The sequence below is a fragment of the Serinus canaria genome, chromosome 4 (genome assembly GCF_022539315.1).
Source record: "Serinus canaria isolate serCan28SL12 chromosome 4, serCan2020, whole genome shotgun sequence".
Taxonomy (NCBI): Eukaryota; Metazoa; Chordata; class Aves; order Passeriformes; family Fringillidae; genus Serinus; species Serinus canaria.
The window spans coordinates 59,747,765-59,764,727 of NC_066317.1; the positions used below are offsets into that span (position 1 = coordinate 59,747,765).

The window sequence follows — 16,963 nt, forward strand, 5'->3', positions numbered from 1 at the left end:
TCCACATGGGCAGTTATGGAGTTTTTTTATAGTTTTACTTACCTTCTGTGATCCCTTTTTCAAAGTAGGTGGATGCAGAAATGCCAGTCTGCTCACAAAGATAGGGAACACTTGCTCTTCTAGCCTAACCTCTTCTTTCAACCTTAGTATTGTTGTAAAACAAAAACAAGCAAGTTTGAGTCCCTTTATTGGGAGTAATTGGGAAAAAGTCTTAGTGGATTTCAACTTGAATATATTTAAATAAAATTATATTTAAGTGAAGTGATTGTAGTGTTTACCCTGTGTGTGTCTGTAGACAGTATGTATACACACATGTGTATAGGCACACACAAAAGAGCCAAAACAGGGTGACAATTCAGTGAAGAGTTTAGGATTTTTCAGCCTGATCATTTTAGAGAGAAAAGTGTGCAGAGGATGAAAAGGTAATGAGGGTCAGTAGTAACTTTTCTAACTCTCATAGGAAATTACAGACATATGGTTAGTGTAATTTTGATTTTTGTATTTAACTATTTAAACAAATAATGTGTTAAGAAATGGCAGACAGTCTGCCTCCTCCCCTACCAGTAACCAAAAGCCTTAAAATTGAGTGATCACTTCAAAAAAGTACTTGATGGAGAGAGGAAGTGGTAAAATAGATTATATGAAAATTTGCTTGATAGCAGTAAGCAGACTGCTTTTTTGTCAGACTTCCATTTAGTAGTTAAAACAAGTATTTTGGAATAACCTCTTGTGGATTTTCATTTCCACAGTATTCATTCTTAGAGTACTTAATTTATACATTTATACTTCATTTATATTTTATATTCACACTTAGGTGCTTCATTTGGTAGCTTAGTTTTGCTTCAATTCTGTTCTTCCTCATGTGCTAAAGAGTAATGCTGTAAAACACTAATCTGAGACAGAAATCCAGGGTTCTAGTTTTAATTTCACAGTGCTGTAAACAAAGATCTGACTTGAAGAAGCCCAAGTTTGGTGTTTATTTCTAAAACATTTCCTACATTGTAGAGAATGAAGAGTCAGAGAGGCTGCTCTGCCTCTCTGTGTCTTTGCCGTGGCAGAGCCTGTTGTGGACTGAGTGTGTTTGTGGGGGGAGGCCTGATTCTGACAGGCACCATCTAGTATATGTAAAAATGCAAATTGTTAATGGGTGTATGTTCTGAGGACAGTATTTTTGTGTGAGAAGCATTTTGGTGTCTCAAATTGTCTACATTTGTATGAATGAGTCTTTGGCTGCAGATGCTCTTGATGCAGTCAGGGGCAGAGGAAATGTAAATACATTGCAACTCTCCAGAAAATGGAAACAGAATGGTGGTGAGAAAGACTTGGAAGACAAGTACTTTACTGTAGCAATCAATTGCTATTCTTACTGTAGTTTTAAAGTTTACCTTTTCTGAAACACTTGAATAAAGAGCACTTTAAAGATGTGCTGAAGAATTGCTCAAATTTTAAAAAGCTTGTTAATATTGACTTTGAGTAGAGTTTTTTCCTTAATTTTTATCCTGCTAAAGTATGGAAGAAATTTTTAAAGATTGTTTTGCAATTAACTGCTCAAGTAGGGATAGCCATTCTAATGAAACATTGGGTAAAAAATCCTAATGTTTAGGACTGGGGAATATTTATATAAAAGTACTTTGATGAAAATAAGAAATATTATCCTGAAATTACTGCCTCAAATTTTAAGTAAAAATGGCTGATCTGTCAGCATTAAATAGCTTGGTGATTAGTTTTATTGTTGTTGTTTGTAGAAACATGATCAGTTTGTTCAGGTGCAAGTGGAGGTTCTTTTTTTTTTCTTTTTTTTTAAACCTCCTAATTCTGAAAGTACATTATTTTGTATTTGAATAATGAAACTTGTCATTACATGTCTTGTTACTGTAAAAAGACAGAAGGCAGTATCTTTAAGACTCAGAAATTTATTAAATAAATAAGAGTTTAGGAATTCACATGTCTTCCTTTTACAAGGTGGATACTGGGAGCAAGGTTGGAATTAGAGGTTACTTATGGAGACTGATACATGTAAGACTTTTCAATAAGTATATTTCCTAGTAATAATATTGAAATTACTTACGTGCCTGTCAATTGGTCACAAATCCAAGCTTTATTAGCTGGTACTTGACTACTTTTCTGCTAAAATTTGCATTGTTCAATAGATTGAGCAGGTCTCCAAGCTGTGTTGTTGCAGTTCAGACACCTGCAGTGTCACACGTGAAGCTGCACCCCAAGATGGTGCCAGAGTTTCAGTTCAACCAGTTGCTGAGTCCTTCTGCTGAAATGTGTGAGGACTTATTAAGAATGAGCAAAGAAGACAACTCCTGTGATCTTACTTTCTGCATGGATGGAACCTGTGCTCCAAGACTCTCCTTCTCCCCGTGTAGGGGGCAACTTTCCCTAAGCTGGTCCACAGCACATCCTGAGACATTCCTAGTGTCCAGTGCTGCTGATGTCCCAAGGCCTGCCATAATGGGCTTCAGGCAATGTGGTCCATTCTGAACTAACAAGCTCTCAAAATCTGCTAACATGAAACAGTGTGCAGCGTGTTAAAGCAAGAGCTAGTCTTGGTTGATAGATTCCGTGATGAATTTTGAGTGAGAACTACTCTAATATATTTGACAAGAACACACAGTGCCTTCCATCCCACTGTAAGAAATTACTGCTTGGAGATAACATAGAAACATAATTGGTGAAACTTTGTAACAGTAATTTATTTTAAATTACCCAGGTGTGGCACGCTAACAGCACAGAGCATTGGCTTTGCTTACTTTGAGTCATGATGGGGGAATATAATTCTTCTGATACTTGTGTTATCATATGGAACCACATAGAGGAACAAGTGTGGCTCTAGTGAACAGTTTTGTTAAAAATTTAAAATGATAATTTTATTCTCAAATGTGCCTTGCTTTCAGCACAGATTTGAGATGTGTCTAAAATAAGATTTTGTTAAAATTTTCTTAGTGTTTGTCATCTTTCTTACTTGAAGTGTAGAACTGTCAAACTTTCATGGCATCATAGAATCCTAGAATGGTTTGGTTTGGAACCTTAAAAACCTTAAGGACCTAAAGAGCCTTAAAGACCATCTCATTCCAACCTCCTGCCATGGGCAGGGACACCTCCCACTAGACCAGTTTGATTGGAGCCCCATCCAACCTGGCGTTCAACATTTGCAGAGGTGGGGCATGCATGCAGTTATTACAGTTCTGCACATAAACCTACTTTAAAGAAATAATCTGCTAGTCCAGACCAAATGAATAAATTGGTTATGATTGTACATCTGAGCATGTTTTTATTGATGGGTTACTTTGGTCAGCTATTGCTGCCTCCAGAGATTATGGTATCTGTGTGACATTTGGCCTAGGGCACTGTTGCATAATCTTCCTTACACTTTGCAATAGTGATAAAGAACTGAGAAAAAAGGACTTCTGGAATTTGTAGCAAGGGAACAGACTTTCTTTTCCTCTTAAGTAGAATGGCACCTTAACTAGATGATTTAAAATTAAATTTAATCACTGATTTATTCCTGCTCTTCCCTCCTTCTCTAACGTAAGCCAATATTAATTAGGTAATACACACAGACCACTACACTGGGATACCAGGGAATCAGTTGTAAACATCAGGTGGTTTCTTGAGTGATTTAAATGACACATTTTTGTATAAGTAGAAGTGACATGAATGAGAGTGTTAATGTAAAGATATGGGACATCACAAGAATGAATCAAGTTATGTAAAAGCCATCTTAACAAATCAGAAAAGTGAAGTGCATGTTGAAAATTTGAATTTTTTAAAGCAAAAAAAATGAAGTTTCCAAAAGAGCCTTAATGGTTCTTGAAGCATATGTGCTGTCTAACTCAGAAGTTAGCATTTCTGTGTGTCTGATTGTTCAGAGTCTTTTACTGGAAAATGCCAAAACACTTCACAAAGTCACTGAATATTATCTTTCTTCTGAGTTGTATCCAATTGCCCTTATTGAAAGGGATATACTAGCAGTTTCCAGAACATGCAGCATTATTTAGAAAAGAATTTTTAAAATAACTTTAGATACCATATAGGAAATGAAAGTCATTTGTCTTGCCAAGGTAACCATCACAGAATAGATTAATTACAATAAATCAATTTCTTTTTCTTTATGGCATTGAACAGATATTCAAAGTACCACATATCTGATTTGTTACTGAAGCCTTGTTGCTGTCTGTAATAGTAACATTAATTGAAGTTGACAAAACTTTTAATTATTCCAATTTTTGTATGCATTTTCTCAGTATAGAAAAGATACATATTGAACTGGTGAAATTCTTTGTGGGAGCTTAGTCTACACAAAAGTGGCTTCATAAGCATTATTTCCAATAGTACAGATGACTGTCTTGGAGGCTGAAAGTGTATGTTCGGTGTGATTGAAAGTTATTTCACCTTGTATGTGCTTCCAATGAAAACTGGAACAAACTGGGGCAAGGCAGATCTGTCCTCACACAGCTTCTCTTCTGAGCCTGGGACAGAAGCAAAGTTGGCATATGCATTTCTTGGAGGGAGGAGCAACACAGTCTTTCAGGCACAAAGGAGTGGCCAGGAAAATGCCAGAGGAGTTGGTTGCAGAGCTCTCCTGAGTAATGCCCTGTGTTCCCTCACAGAGCAGTGTTATTAGATTATCATTTTCCTTAATGCAGAACAACGATTTTCACCAAAAATTTGAGTTGGGGATCCATTATGAATTCTTATCATACACACAAGCAAACTTGAACAAATTTGGCAGAGCACCTGCTGGAGAAAATTCAAGTGTCCTTTCTGCAATTCCCTTGATGCAGAAAGAGCCTTTGCATAATTGGTGGGAACACACTTTACAAGTTTCTCCCATTTCATTGATAATACAGATAAGAACATTTTAGCATGGGCAAGCTGAAGTACTGTGATTAAATGAAATCTCAGCAGCACTGCTTGCAAGGATACCAAGTCTGTTGTGGCTTTGAAGTCAGCATGTTGGTTTATATGTGATGAATAATAATCAGAAAGAATAGCTTCTAGTGAGGAATTATGCTTTCTTGGGGGGATAACTTCTATTTCAGTGTGGCGTGACATGGGAGGGATCTAAAAGAATTAAGTTTTAAATAACAGAAGTCAGATTAGCTGCTCTAGTAACCTACATTTAGGGATAGCATGTTCATTTGAAGTTAATTTGAGGTGGCAGATGATCTCTTTTATCTAGAATTAGTAAATAACATGCGCTATTTATTATCTCTCTCTCTCTCTTTCTCTCCCTTAGAAGGTGTTGTGTGAAGTGGTGAATCATAGCTCTGAAATCTGAGCCTGATCCTAGCTATGTGCTAGATATGTAATTTACCTTTCCTAATGTTGTTTTAATACCAAAGACAGAATTAAGAGAGCTGTAGGGAAGCATTTTTATTTTCTTGTTGGAGAGCTATTGCTCTCTTATTTTTCAAAATAGCTTGGATTTTTGTGATATTAAGTCAGTTTGCTTGGAAATTGATATTCTGCGGTCACACGTTGATTGAAGATTACTTTGGATCAAGTATTCATGAGCTCCAAAAGGAGAAGTTAATAAATAGAATCTGTTTTTCTGACTGGTCCAATATCTTTGCTGTAACTCATTATGTATTCAAGTGAGTAGATAAAGATTTAATTGTGTTCTTGCTTCTAAAGGGTCAAAAAGGTTGTACATACTCTTAGATGCTTCTTAGTGTCATCCACCTTATTATGATGGAAAAAAATTCCATAAAGCAATCTGGAACCTTATTTTGTTCCTTTGAACTCCACCTGGGTTGAACACCCCAGAGAAGCTACTGTTTTAATGGATTTATTTATTTATTCATTCATATAGTGCTGATCTTCAGCCAAGATTTTTTTTAGTCTTTTTTTCAGTCTGTCTTGAGCACCTCTTTTGAGAGTACTTGTAATCAGATGAATTATACTGTGTCAGAATGTTAAAAAATGAAAACCTAGACTTTTAACTTTCTCTCATCATCCTACAAAATATAGAAATAGATGTGTGGTTGCAGTGAATCACATTTTGTGCCTTACTCAGTTCACGTGGCTTAACAGCTGATTCATATAGGAAAGCTGTCTAATCCTGCACTTGGAGACAGGAGACGTGCCAAGAAAACGGTCCTGGTTCAGTCACAGTGCCATCTTCTCTGGAGAGCCTATGGCCTGTTAAATCAATGACTTGAAACTATGAATATATTGATTTACTTTAATTTCTAGATTGCTTGAGCTTGTATTTTGTGAAAGGAGTGTCAGTGTTCTCTAGGTTATTCTCTTTCAGCAGGGATTTGGACTAGATGATCTCCAGAGGTACTTTCCAACCTAAACAAATTCTGTATGTTTGGGAAAAGGAAATAAGGATTTGTTTAGAAAGTGTAAGCTAGAAAGCTCTCAAAAGCCTAATAGCAAATGAGTGATTATTTTAATTGTTCAAGTAAAAGGAATTGTAATGCTTTTGCTTTTCAAAAAGATTGAAGAGGGGCAAGGACCTTTCCCGTACCTTACAGGCCTGAAGTACCAAACCATATTTAGTAAATATTTGCACAGCACAGTTCAAAGCTTCTGGAGAAAGCTTTTAACTTATGTTAGACTAGAGGCAAAAAAACTGAACATGCCAAAAAACCTAAAGCCAAACAGCATCTCCCTAAAACAACACTTGCCTTGGAGTTGTACAATATGACGGAATTTCTCAGTTTCTCTGTCTATATTCATGGTCTGTCAGATGTGGAAAATCTCCTTCTAAGTACTGCTTATCAGAAGTTTTGTTTTCCTTTGTTTGTCCAGAAGGGTTGGCTGTTATATATGTGCAAAGCTGCAGGACAAAGTATATGTTTGCATGGCATTTTTTTGTTGAAAATATGAAACCCATAACCAGATGATATTACTGGGTGATGGGAAGAGGTGAAATCTCAGTGAAAATGAAAAATTTTGTTGAACAATCCCCTTCTCAGTTCCATAGTATAGCTATGTGAAATAATAGTGGTGCTGTTTGTGATCAAATTCAGGAAAAACTTACTAAATTCTCTGGATGGTGACTGTGCTGTACTTGTTTGCAATATTCAGAAGGAACCTGCTAGTAGAGGTGATTATCAGTTGAGAATTCAAGTGATTAGTCGAGCATATGAGAGGAGCTGATGTTTCACAGCTCCTTACTCCAAACTGTGAACACAAAGAAGCCAGTGCCCACTGTTAACATAGGCAACAGTTTTTAGTGAATTTCAGTTTGGTGCATATAATACAGGATTTCTCCACGGTTCATGATAAAACTGAATATTTGAAATTTATAACAACTACATTCAGAAGTAACTGCACTTACAGATTTAATATCTTCTGGAGACATTTTCTGCAGCTATACAGAGGTGTGAATATATATACAAAAGCAATTGGACTGCTTTAGGCTAATAAGTTACCACTTGTCATCTCCGACTGCTTTACTTCCAAAGCAGAGTATGTTCAAAAGGTCTTTGATTTAATATTTGACTATATATATATATATATATATATGTGTGTGTGTGTGTGTGTGTGTGTGTGTGTGTGCTAGTGTGTTTAGGAAAAAAAAAAATCCAACCTCAAAAAGAAGTCAAATGTACCAAACGTATTTTGAAATATGTATAAAAATGTGTGTGATCTTTGCTCTTTTGTTTTCTTTTTTTTTTTTTTTAATTGGTGTTATTCTTCATTATGCAGAACTGCATTAATTAGGCTCTGAGTAGGGTCATGGTGGTCAGTAAGGAAGACAGTGGTTATTGTAGTCCTGTAACTCCAGCAGTTAGATTGACTGTTCCTGTTCATGCTGGGTGAGTTCAGAAGCTTAATTTATCTGTTAGCACCATCACTCCTATGCCAGTAACATAACACCTATCCTTTATGTAATCCTTCCCTTGCTGCAGCCAGCTGATAAAAAGCCAAAAAGAAAAACTTTTGGTGAAACTGGATGTATGTTAAAGTAGGGGAAGGAAAGAGAAATATGTTAAAAACAGTAGAAGACAATAAAATGTGTTAGGTGTGCAGGAAATATTGTTATGCAAAATGAAAAATAGTAATTAAAAATTATGCACTGTCCTTTGTAATTCAAATGAGAGAAATAGGTTGGTAGAAATCTGGGCCAGACAAATTCGAGATTTAAGCCTTTTGGGATGGAATTAAAAAAGCAATCATAATTGGGCACTAAAAACTTCCATGTTTCAAAATGTTTATAAGGTGCTCCAGTATTTGTACTGTATGGGGACTGCCTTTAAATTTGAACATAAGCAAAGTAATTCAAGCGGATCACCTAGCTTTGTTAGCTAGCTGTGTCCTATTGAACCAAGCCAGTGCCTGGAACGTGTTACTTTCAGGCCATGGGGTTGTTACAGCTACAACGCATTAAGGTAAACAAGAAAAAAAGTAACTAAATCTCATATTCTGAGAACACCAGTGTCATAAGTGAAATAACTGCCGTGGCATTTGTTATATGAAGTCTGCAGCACGTTTTGATGTGCTGCAGTGGGAAGTTGGGCAGGGGGTCTCTGGAGTCCTGGCGTTCTGCTCAGTGGGTCCCACCCCCGTTTTTTCCAAGCGAGCGCTGTCTCCTTCAGCGCCGTGCAGGACAGCGGGCGGCGCGTCAGCTGACTCAAGTATTAGTTTCATGGTCCAGGAGGAAATGAAACGTTTGATTCCAAAAGTTTTCACTTCTTCGGTGCAATGGTGAGCATATTGTTGCTGGTTTGGGGCATTTTTTGTGGCATGATGTTATATTAAGTTAAGGAAGTGAATCTGTATTCCTTGGAGTGTTTGCTACAGGTGTCTGTTCGATTAGACAGTTTGGGGAGCTCAGGAAAACCAAGGCCAGCTCCTCCTCTGTTGACCTTTTTGAGGGAGGAGGGGGGAGTCAAGAGTGATAAGGGCATAAAGTGACAAATTATTACAACTACATAGCTTAGTCCATATTACTGACCTGCCTGGTTCTTGCTGAATGAATAAATTTATACTGGTAAATGTACTGATATAGAAGATGCCTTCTGAAGTTTGATATTGCTAAGTCATCCTCAGTTAAGTATGCGGTGTAAAGGTTTATATTTAGCACTTCAGTGCAGCAATACAATTAGGAATAGAACATTGCTTTCTTTCTCACTTGACTGCAAATAATTAAAGCTTAGAGTTAGCATATAAGTCATTGCTTCAGTGTATGATTTTTTAAATGTGTTTTTCTGACAGTGAATTAAACAAGCTAGTCTGACTGAACAAATGAGTATTCTCTTTTTCCTAATATTTGCTTCTGCTTTAGCAATATATATTCACATTTCTCAGCAATTTCTGGACAGCAGTCAGGAGAGATGAGAAACTCTTAGATCTGGGGAAAATGAAATCTTGTATACCACCAGGGTGACAGAGCAAGTCAAACTCTTTTCTGTGCATTTCTGTAACTTGATACTTGATTGGCATTGCCTTTGGAGAGAAAACATATCCCATAACTATATGCACAATAAGACCATGTTAAATTCAGAAGATGAGACCATTTTCTTGGAGTTTGTGTAAGTTTCTCCAAGTATAATTGGAACTAGACTTCCAGCAATGGTGTTGATATTGAGGAAACTGTGCATGGGATACAATAAGCTGTATGGTCCTCCCTCCTTACCACTCCCAGCTGCAGGATGACATGCAGGGCACCTCTGGGATCTTCCTCACTAGTTCCACATTGCTGTGTTTAGCTATGATTCCAGCTCTGTTTGCTGTTATGGAAAGTGTGAAGTGCAATCTCTGAGCACAATTCCTGAACATCAAATAATGACAATGCAAATACCCACACAGTACCCACCTCACTTAGTTTTCCTTCCAACAGGACGGGTATTTCAGGCTCTAAGCTGGTGTTTAATATTTCACTGACTGGAATTCAAATTTTATTCCTTTGGAGTGACATGGGGTTTTCCTCTGTGGGTAATATATTGGACTGGTTTGTGTGTATGTTTATTATGTGGAGGAAGAAGGAAAAATAGAAACTTCTAGGAATAGGAAGAAGGTGTTTATTTTTCCCTCTCCCGTCCTGTGTTGTTAATAACACAATGTTTAAAAAGAAAAAAATACCTGGTCATTTTAATTTGGCCAGACTGTGTGGTGGGTTTTGCATACAGATGCTGTGGAAGCATTTCCTCTCCCTCTCTGCCACATATGTGGGTGTGCCTTCCTACTGTTCTCCTTTCCACCTTTGTGCCTGATTTTCTGTATCCTTTTAACAGTCCCATTCCCACAGGTGTAAATTGGGCAGCCAAAAGGATCAGGCCTAGCTGTTTGAAATGCATCTTAGTGATCAGTGGGTCATTGAACTTCTATCCTGAGACTCCAGGCTAAATCTGCAGCAATATGCAGCAATACCATGCAGTAAATGTGACATGCTGTGTTTGCAAAGCCTTGGATATCCAATGATGCAACAATGTGACCTGTAGTTTGAAACCTCTGTGTGAATGTGTCTTCGTGTTCCATGGAATCATTTTGACCTCTAACTAATGTATTTATAGGATTGGATTTATACTAGGAATAATTTTTGTTGATTTTTTCATATGTAGTTACTGTGCAAAAAGAACAGTATGTCTGCTGAGATATGTTTACTGAATTGGTATATTTCTATGACATTAAAATTCTTTTTAGTAAGTTATGTTTTTTGTTTTTTCTTTTCTTTTTTTCCCACGTGGTTTTGTTGTCGTGCAGAGCTCTGGGATTGAAACGTTAGTGGAGGAGCTTTGCTCCAAACTGAAAGACCTTCAGAGTAAGCAAGGTGAGGAAAAAAATGTTTAAACTTCTGAGGCCATGTATTGTATTAATCAACTCTGCAACATTCTGAGACAGGGGTGGGTGTAGGGGAGTAGGCTGTTTTTCAGTAGCTTTTAGTACAGGCCATGCAATTTTTAAATACATTTGAATAATTTAATTCAATTAATTTAAGCAATTTTGTGTTGGTATGCTTTATTTACTAAGAAATAGCCAGTCACAAATGGAGCTTTCTTCATGAAAAGCTATAACTATTCCTATCCAGCTGTGCCTGCTTTTTTAGTAAATATTCCAAATTCACCATCTCCCCTTCCTACCAAAAGTAATGAAAATAAAGTAGGCTTGATTCTACTCCTTTTGTGTATTGGTGCTTGCTAAGAGCAGGTTTGCCTCAAAATAATTATGTGGAAATTATTTGTGTGAAAAGCATCCAAATAACCACCACTACTTAAAATTTCTGGGCTATAAGGGAATGATAATGGGCACTTGATGATGTCAAGCTTAGAGGGAAGGGAGCATAATGTAAAGTTGTATTGTCTCCAGTGAAAGTTCATCAGACATAAATGTTTGCTCAGGCACACAGCAACAGCCTTGGACAGTTAGAGTCAAATTAATATGCTTATTATGTAGGATAAGTAGCTGTAATCAAGAGAAACATTTACCTGCTTAAAGCATGGTTTTAGCTGTTTCCATTCCCTGTTTTTTTTTTAACAGTAATCCTTGGTCAGCTGTTAGTATTTCATAATGCTGTGAATTTCTTCTTGAGCCAAGGTGATATTGACCATTTATTTTGAAAAAAAATAAAATTAAAAAATAGTATGTCTCACCTTTTTTTATATTTTAAATGTTTGAATATAAAGAATTAGAAAATCTTCAGTCACCTCTCACACAGGAAATATGACTTTACATCCATTCAATGCTCGAAAATTACTGCAAGGATATTTCCTTTTAGTGGAACACATGAGAAGTGTGTGACCAATGACAAAAACATTTAGTTAAATATTTGATTTTTAAGAAATATTTTTTGTGTCTGTAGCAATGCAAGAATGAGATAAGGATTTGGATATGGAACAATTAAATATTCAGCAGGAATCCTCCCAGTGGGGCATTGCTAGCCATGAGGTTGCATGGAGCTGCTGGCCAGTCGTGTTTGGTCAGATTTGCAGGACTGGACAACTGTGAAAAACTTGAATCTTGGGTGGTAATTCATAATTTCTTAATTTTATTTACAGTGTTGTATGGAAATTCAACTGCTAATAAGTTATACATCCTGGTGCTTTTTGTTAAATACTGTTATAAAGTACACTGGCTTTTTTGAATTTTTCTGTTAAGCATTTGGAATTTTCTTCCAAAACAGAGGAGAAGATTCACAAAAAGTTAGAAGGCTCTTTGACTCCTGAGACTGATTTATCTCCCACAGCAAAGGATCAAGTAGAAATGTATGCACTTTTTTCTTATTATTTTCTGAGATGCTTTTCTCTTTTTATTCACATATTTTAACACAGTGAAGGTAGCTTAGTGGGGAATCTGGAGTTTCGTGGATATTAAGAAATACATTTCTTTTCAAGCCATCTTCTTTTGTTAATCTTGTATATTTAAATATAAGCACTTGCTGCCATGGGCTAGTTTAATTTCTGTCAAAGCCCAGACTGCTTTCATTTGCCTATAAACAGAACTCAAACCATACTTTATTTGAGTTTCCTGAAGACTAAGTCAACCAGAGAAAAACCTTTAAAACAACATTAATTGGCATGGAGATTTACAAGGAGGGAATAATAATAATCTGTTTCCTGGATTCAGATCTCGCTGTCTTCTATTGCAGAAATGGCAAACAAACTCTCTTATAACCTTTAAACTCTTGATAACCAAAGTGATCTCCTAGTTAGCAAGTACCTGAGTCCAGTGTTACTGAACTACCCAGGAGTTTTGTCATTGACCTCTCTTGGAGATACAACTGCTTCTCTATCTCTTAATAGTAGCAACACCAACAGCCTAGTAGAAATGTTACTAAATGGATGATCTGTCTTCAGGGAACTGATTGTGCTAATGTGCATTTCATTTAACTGACTTCTAAAACTTTTTAATAAGTTTTTGTTGAAATTTATGTGATTCAGTAAAAAGCTCTCTACCACCAAGCACATACTACTGTAAATGTTACAGAAAACCATATTTTAATCTCATACCTCTTGCATAAAGCTGTTAAGCATCTTAAACTACTCAAAAACTAATCTTTTTTTAATAGCTTTTTCTTAATAACTGGATGATCTACATAGAACTTAACAGATAGGGTCTCATTTCATAAATGAGAATTTTAAAAACAGAAATTTAGGACTGAATTAACTGAAATTCAGGACTTCCTCATTTATAATCTAAATCAAACATTTAAGAAGACTGTAGTGAATTACCACATTATCTAATAAACCTGGAGCCACTGTTGTCAGCATCTACAATTTCTCTCTACAGTGATGTTTAGTAGTCTCTGAAAAGGAAACTGTTTTACTTGTATGCAGTATATTTCTAAACATAAATTAATATAAGTACTTTTAAAACTCATTTTAATTTTCCCTTTGATATCATTCAAATAGTGCAGTGAGTAGCATGTGCATATGTACTGCAAACTAGATTTTTAGTCATTAGTCTGGTAGTGTTTTTCTGTGTTTCTTGTGATGCTTTCTAATCTTATTGCTTATCTGAAGCTCTGCAATCCAAATGTTCCTTTTGTTTTGCTTTCAGGTACTATGAAGCATTTCCTCCTCTTTCTGAAAAGCCAGTTTGCCTGCAGGAAATTATGACTGTATGGAATAAATCCAAAGTATGCTCTTACTCTAGCTCCTCATCTTCATCCACTGTTCCACCAACTAGCACGGATACATCTTCTCCAAAGGACTGCAATAGTGAAGGTGAAGTAACTAAAGACAGAAGTAATAAAGTATCTGCCACTGTACAGGAAAGAACCCAGCAGAAGAAGAGTAAAAACGAGAAAGAAAACAAGTTCAGTAACAGCACCGTTGAAGAGAAGCCTGTTTTGTACAAAAAGCAAGTCCGACATAAGTCTGAAGGGAAGATGCGTCCCCGCTCCTGGTCATCGGGTTCCAGTGAGGCTGGCTCAAGTTCTAGTGGTAACCAAGGTGAATACAAGGCATCAATGAAATGTATTAAAGTAAGACACAAAACAAGAGAGGTTCGGAGTAAAAAAGGGCGGAATGGGCAGAGCAGGCTGTCAGTGAAATCGGGTGAAAAGGTTGATAGAAAAGTCCACAGCGGAAGCAGCAGCAGCAGCAGCAGCGGGTCCATCAAACAACTGTGCAAAAGAGGTAAAAGGCCATTAAAAGAAATTGGAAGAAAAGAAGCTGGCGGTAGTGATGGAAAAGATTTGTATTTAGACAGTAGAAATGAAAAGGAATATAAAGAAGAGCCCTTGTGGTATACTGAGCCGATTACGGAGTACTTTGTTCCTCTTAGCAGAAAAAGCAAGCTGGAGACAACGTACCGCAACAGAGAAGATATATGTGGAGTAACATCAGAGGCTGTAGAAGAGTTGTCTGAATCAGTGCATGGTCTTTGTATTAGCAACAATAATACTCATAAAACATACCTCGCAGCAGGTACTTTCATCGATGGTCACTTTGTAGAAATGCCTGCAGTTCTAAATGAGGATATTGACCTCGCTGGGACCTCAATATGTTCTCAACCAGAGGACGACAAGTATTTAGATGATGTTCATCTGTCAGAACTAACGCACTTCTATGAAGTGGATATTGATCAATCCATGTTGGATCCTGGTGCCTCAGATACGATGCAAGGGGAGAGTCGGATTTTAAATATGATTCGACAGAAGAGTAAAGAAAAAACTGATTTTGAGGCAGAATGTTGCATAGTGTTAGATGGAATGGAGTTGCAAGGGGAAAGTGCAATATGGACTGATTCGACCAGCTCTGTTGGTGCTGAAGGGTGGTTCTTGCAAGATCTTAGTAATTTAGCTCAATTTTGGGAGTGCTGTTCATCTTCTAGTTCTGGTGATGCAGATGGGGAAAGTTTTGGAGGAGATTCTCCGATCAGATTCTCCCCCATCCTAGACAGCACAATGCTTAATTCACACATGCTTGCTGGCAATCAAGAGCTCTTTTCAGATATTAATGAAGGGTCTGGTATAAACTCTTGTTTTTCAGTGTTTGAAGTGCAATGCAGTAACTCTGTTTTACCGTTTTCTTTTGAAACACTCAACTTGGGAAATGAAAATGCAGATTCTAGTAGCACTGCTAATATTCTTGGGAAAACACAGTCTAGATTGCTAATATGGACCAAAAATAGTGCCTTTGATGAAAATGAACACTGTTCTAATCTTTCAACAAGAACCTGTAGTCCATGGTCACACTCGGAAGAAACACGTTCAGACAATGAGACTATAAATATTCCATATGAAGAATCCACGCAATTTAATGCAGAAGATATTAATTATGTAGTTCCTAGAGTGTCTTCAAATTATGTAGATGAAGAAATTCTAGATTTTCTGCCAGAAGAAACTTGCCAGCAACAAGCTAGAAGTTTAGGAGAAATGCCCACTTTGATTTTCAAAAAGAAATCTAAGCTAGAATCTGTCTGTGGTATTCAGCTAGAACAAAAAGCAGAAAGTAAAGACTATGAAACTACACAAGGGTGTAGGGAAAGCAGTCCACATGGAGATGGCTACAGCTCAGGGGTTATTAAAGATATTTGGACAAATATGACAGACAGAAATTCTGCAGCAATGGTAGAAATAGAAGGAATAGAAGATGAATTGTTTTCAACTGATGTAAATAACTATTGCTGCTGTTTGGATACAGAAGCAAAAGTTGAAACCCTCCAGGAACCCAATAAAGCAGTGCAAAGATCAGAGTATCACCTTTGGGAAGGTCAAAAGGAGAATGTAGAGAAGAGAGCCTTTGTCTCAAATGATTTATCAAAAGTAGATGGTGGTGACTATACCACACCATCGAAACCCTGGGATGTTAACCAGGATAAAGAAAACTCATTTATACTTGGTGGTGTGTATGGGGAGCTCAAAACATTTAACAGTGATGGAGAATGGGCAGTGGTGCCACCTGGTCACTCAAAGGGGAGCTTACTGCAATGTGCAGCTTCCGATGTGGTGACAATAGCTGGCACAGATGTTTTTATGACTCCAGGTAATAGCTTTGCCCCTGGCCACAGGCAATTATGGAGGCCGTTTGTATCATTTGAACAGAACGAGCAATCAAAGAGCGGAGATAACGGATTAAATAAGGGTTTTTCTTTTATCTTCCATGAAGACTTACTGGGAGCTTGTGGTAACTTTCAAGTCGAAGAACCAGGGCTTGAATACTCATTCTCTTCCTTTGACCTGAACAATCCATTTTCACAAGTTCTTCATGTAGAGTGTTCGTTTGAGCCAGAAGGAATTGCATCTTTCAGCCCTAGTTTTAAACCTAAGTCGATTCTGTGCTCTGATTCAGACAGTGAGGTGTTACACCCCAGGATATGTGGTGTGGATCGAACGCAGTACAGGGCTATACGGATTTCTCCCAGGACTCACTTTCGCCCAATTTCTGCATCTGAACTTTCTCCAGGTGGTGGAAGCGAGTCAGAATTTGAGTCAGAAAAAGATGAGGGAGGTATTGCTGTCCCTCCCCAAGTAGATGTATTTGAGGATCCACAAGCAGATCTCAAACCTCTGGAAGAAGATGCAGAAAAAGAAGGGCATTATTACGGGAAATCAGAGCTTGAATCTGGAAAATTCCTTCCCAGATTAAAAAAGTCTGGAATGGAGAAGAGTGCACAGACATCATTGGATTCCCAAGAAGAGTCAGCCGGGATGTTGCCAGTAGGAAACCAAGATCCCTGTTTAGAATGCAGTATGAAAGAATCTCTAGAAGGGAGAGTGGTGGAGAGCTCTAAAGTAAACTGCAGAATAGTGGAGCCACGTGAGGAGACTGGCAGGTTTTGCAGTTGTAAAGCAGGGTGTCATTTCCCCACGTATGAGGATAATCCTGTTTCTTCAGGAGAGCATGAAGAGGTATGTGGATATATAAAATTACAGAATTTGCAGCTGGCAGCTGATAACCAGCAGTTTGTCATGTGACACAGTTCAGTTTAAATGTTTGTGGTTGTATAGATCTCTAGAAAATACAGTTTTGTAGAGAAACTGGAGGTTCCATCTGAACATAAGAATTAACTTGCTTATTGTAAGGGTGACCGAGTGCTGGCACTGGTTGCC

The 16,963-nt window shown here is 37.4% G+C and overlaps 1 protein-coding gene across 6 annotated transcripts in view; it reads left to right on the forward strand.

Annotated features, from left to right (window-relative positions):
• KIAA0232 (KIAA0232 ortholog) overlaps nt 1-16,963 on the forward strand; it is a 64,303-nt gene that overhangs the window by 34,198 nt on the left and 13,142 nt on the right. For 5 of the 6 annotated variants that reach the window (XM_030238721.2, XM_050973335.1, XM_050973336.1 and 2 more), the window contains exons 4-6: nt 10,672-10,738; nt 12,089-12,170; nt 13,465-16,762. In XM_030238721.2, coding sequence (XP_030094581.1) covers nt 10,672-10,738; nt 12,089-12,170; nt 13,465-16,762 — 3,447 coding nt within the window. The remainder of the gene's footprint in view (nt 1-10,671; nt 10,739-12,088; nt 12,171-13,464; nt 16,763-16,963) is intronic. The other variant, XM_050973338.1, reaches the window with a different exon arrangement.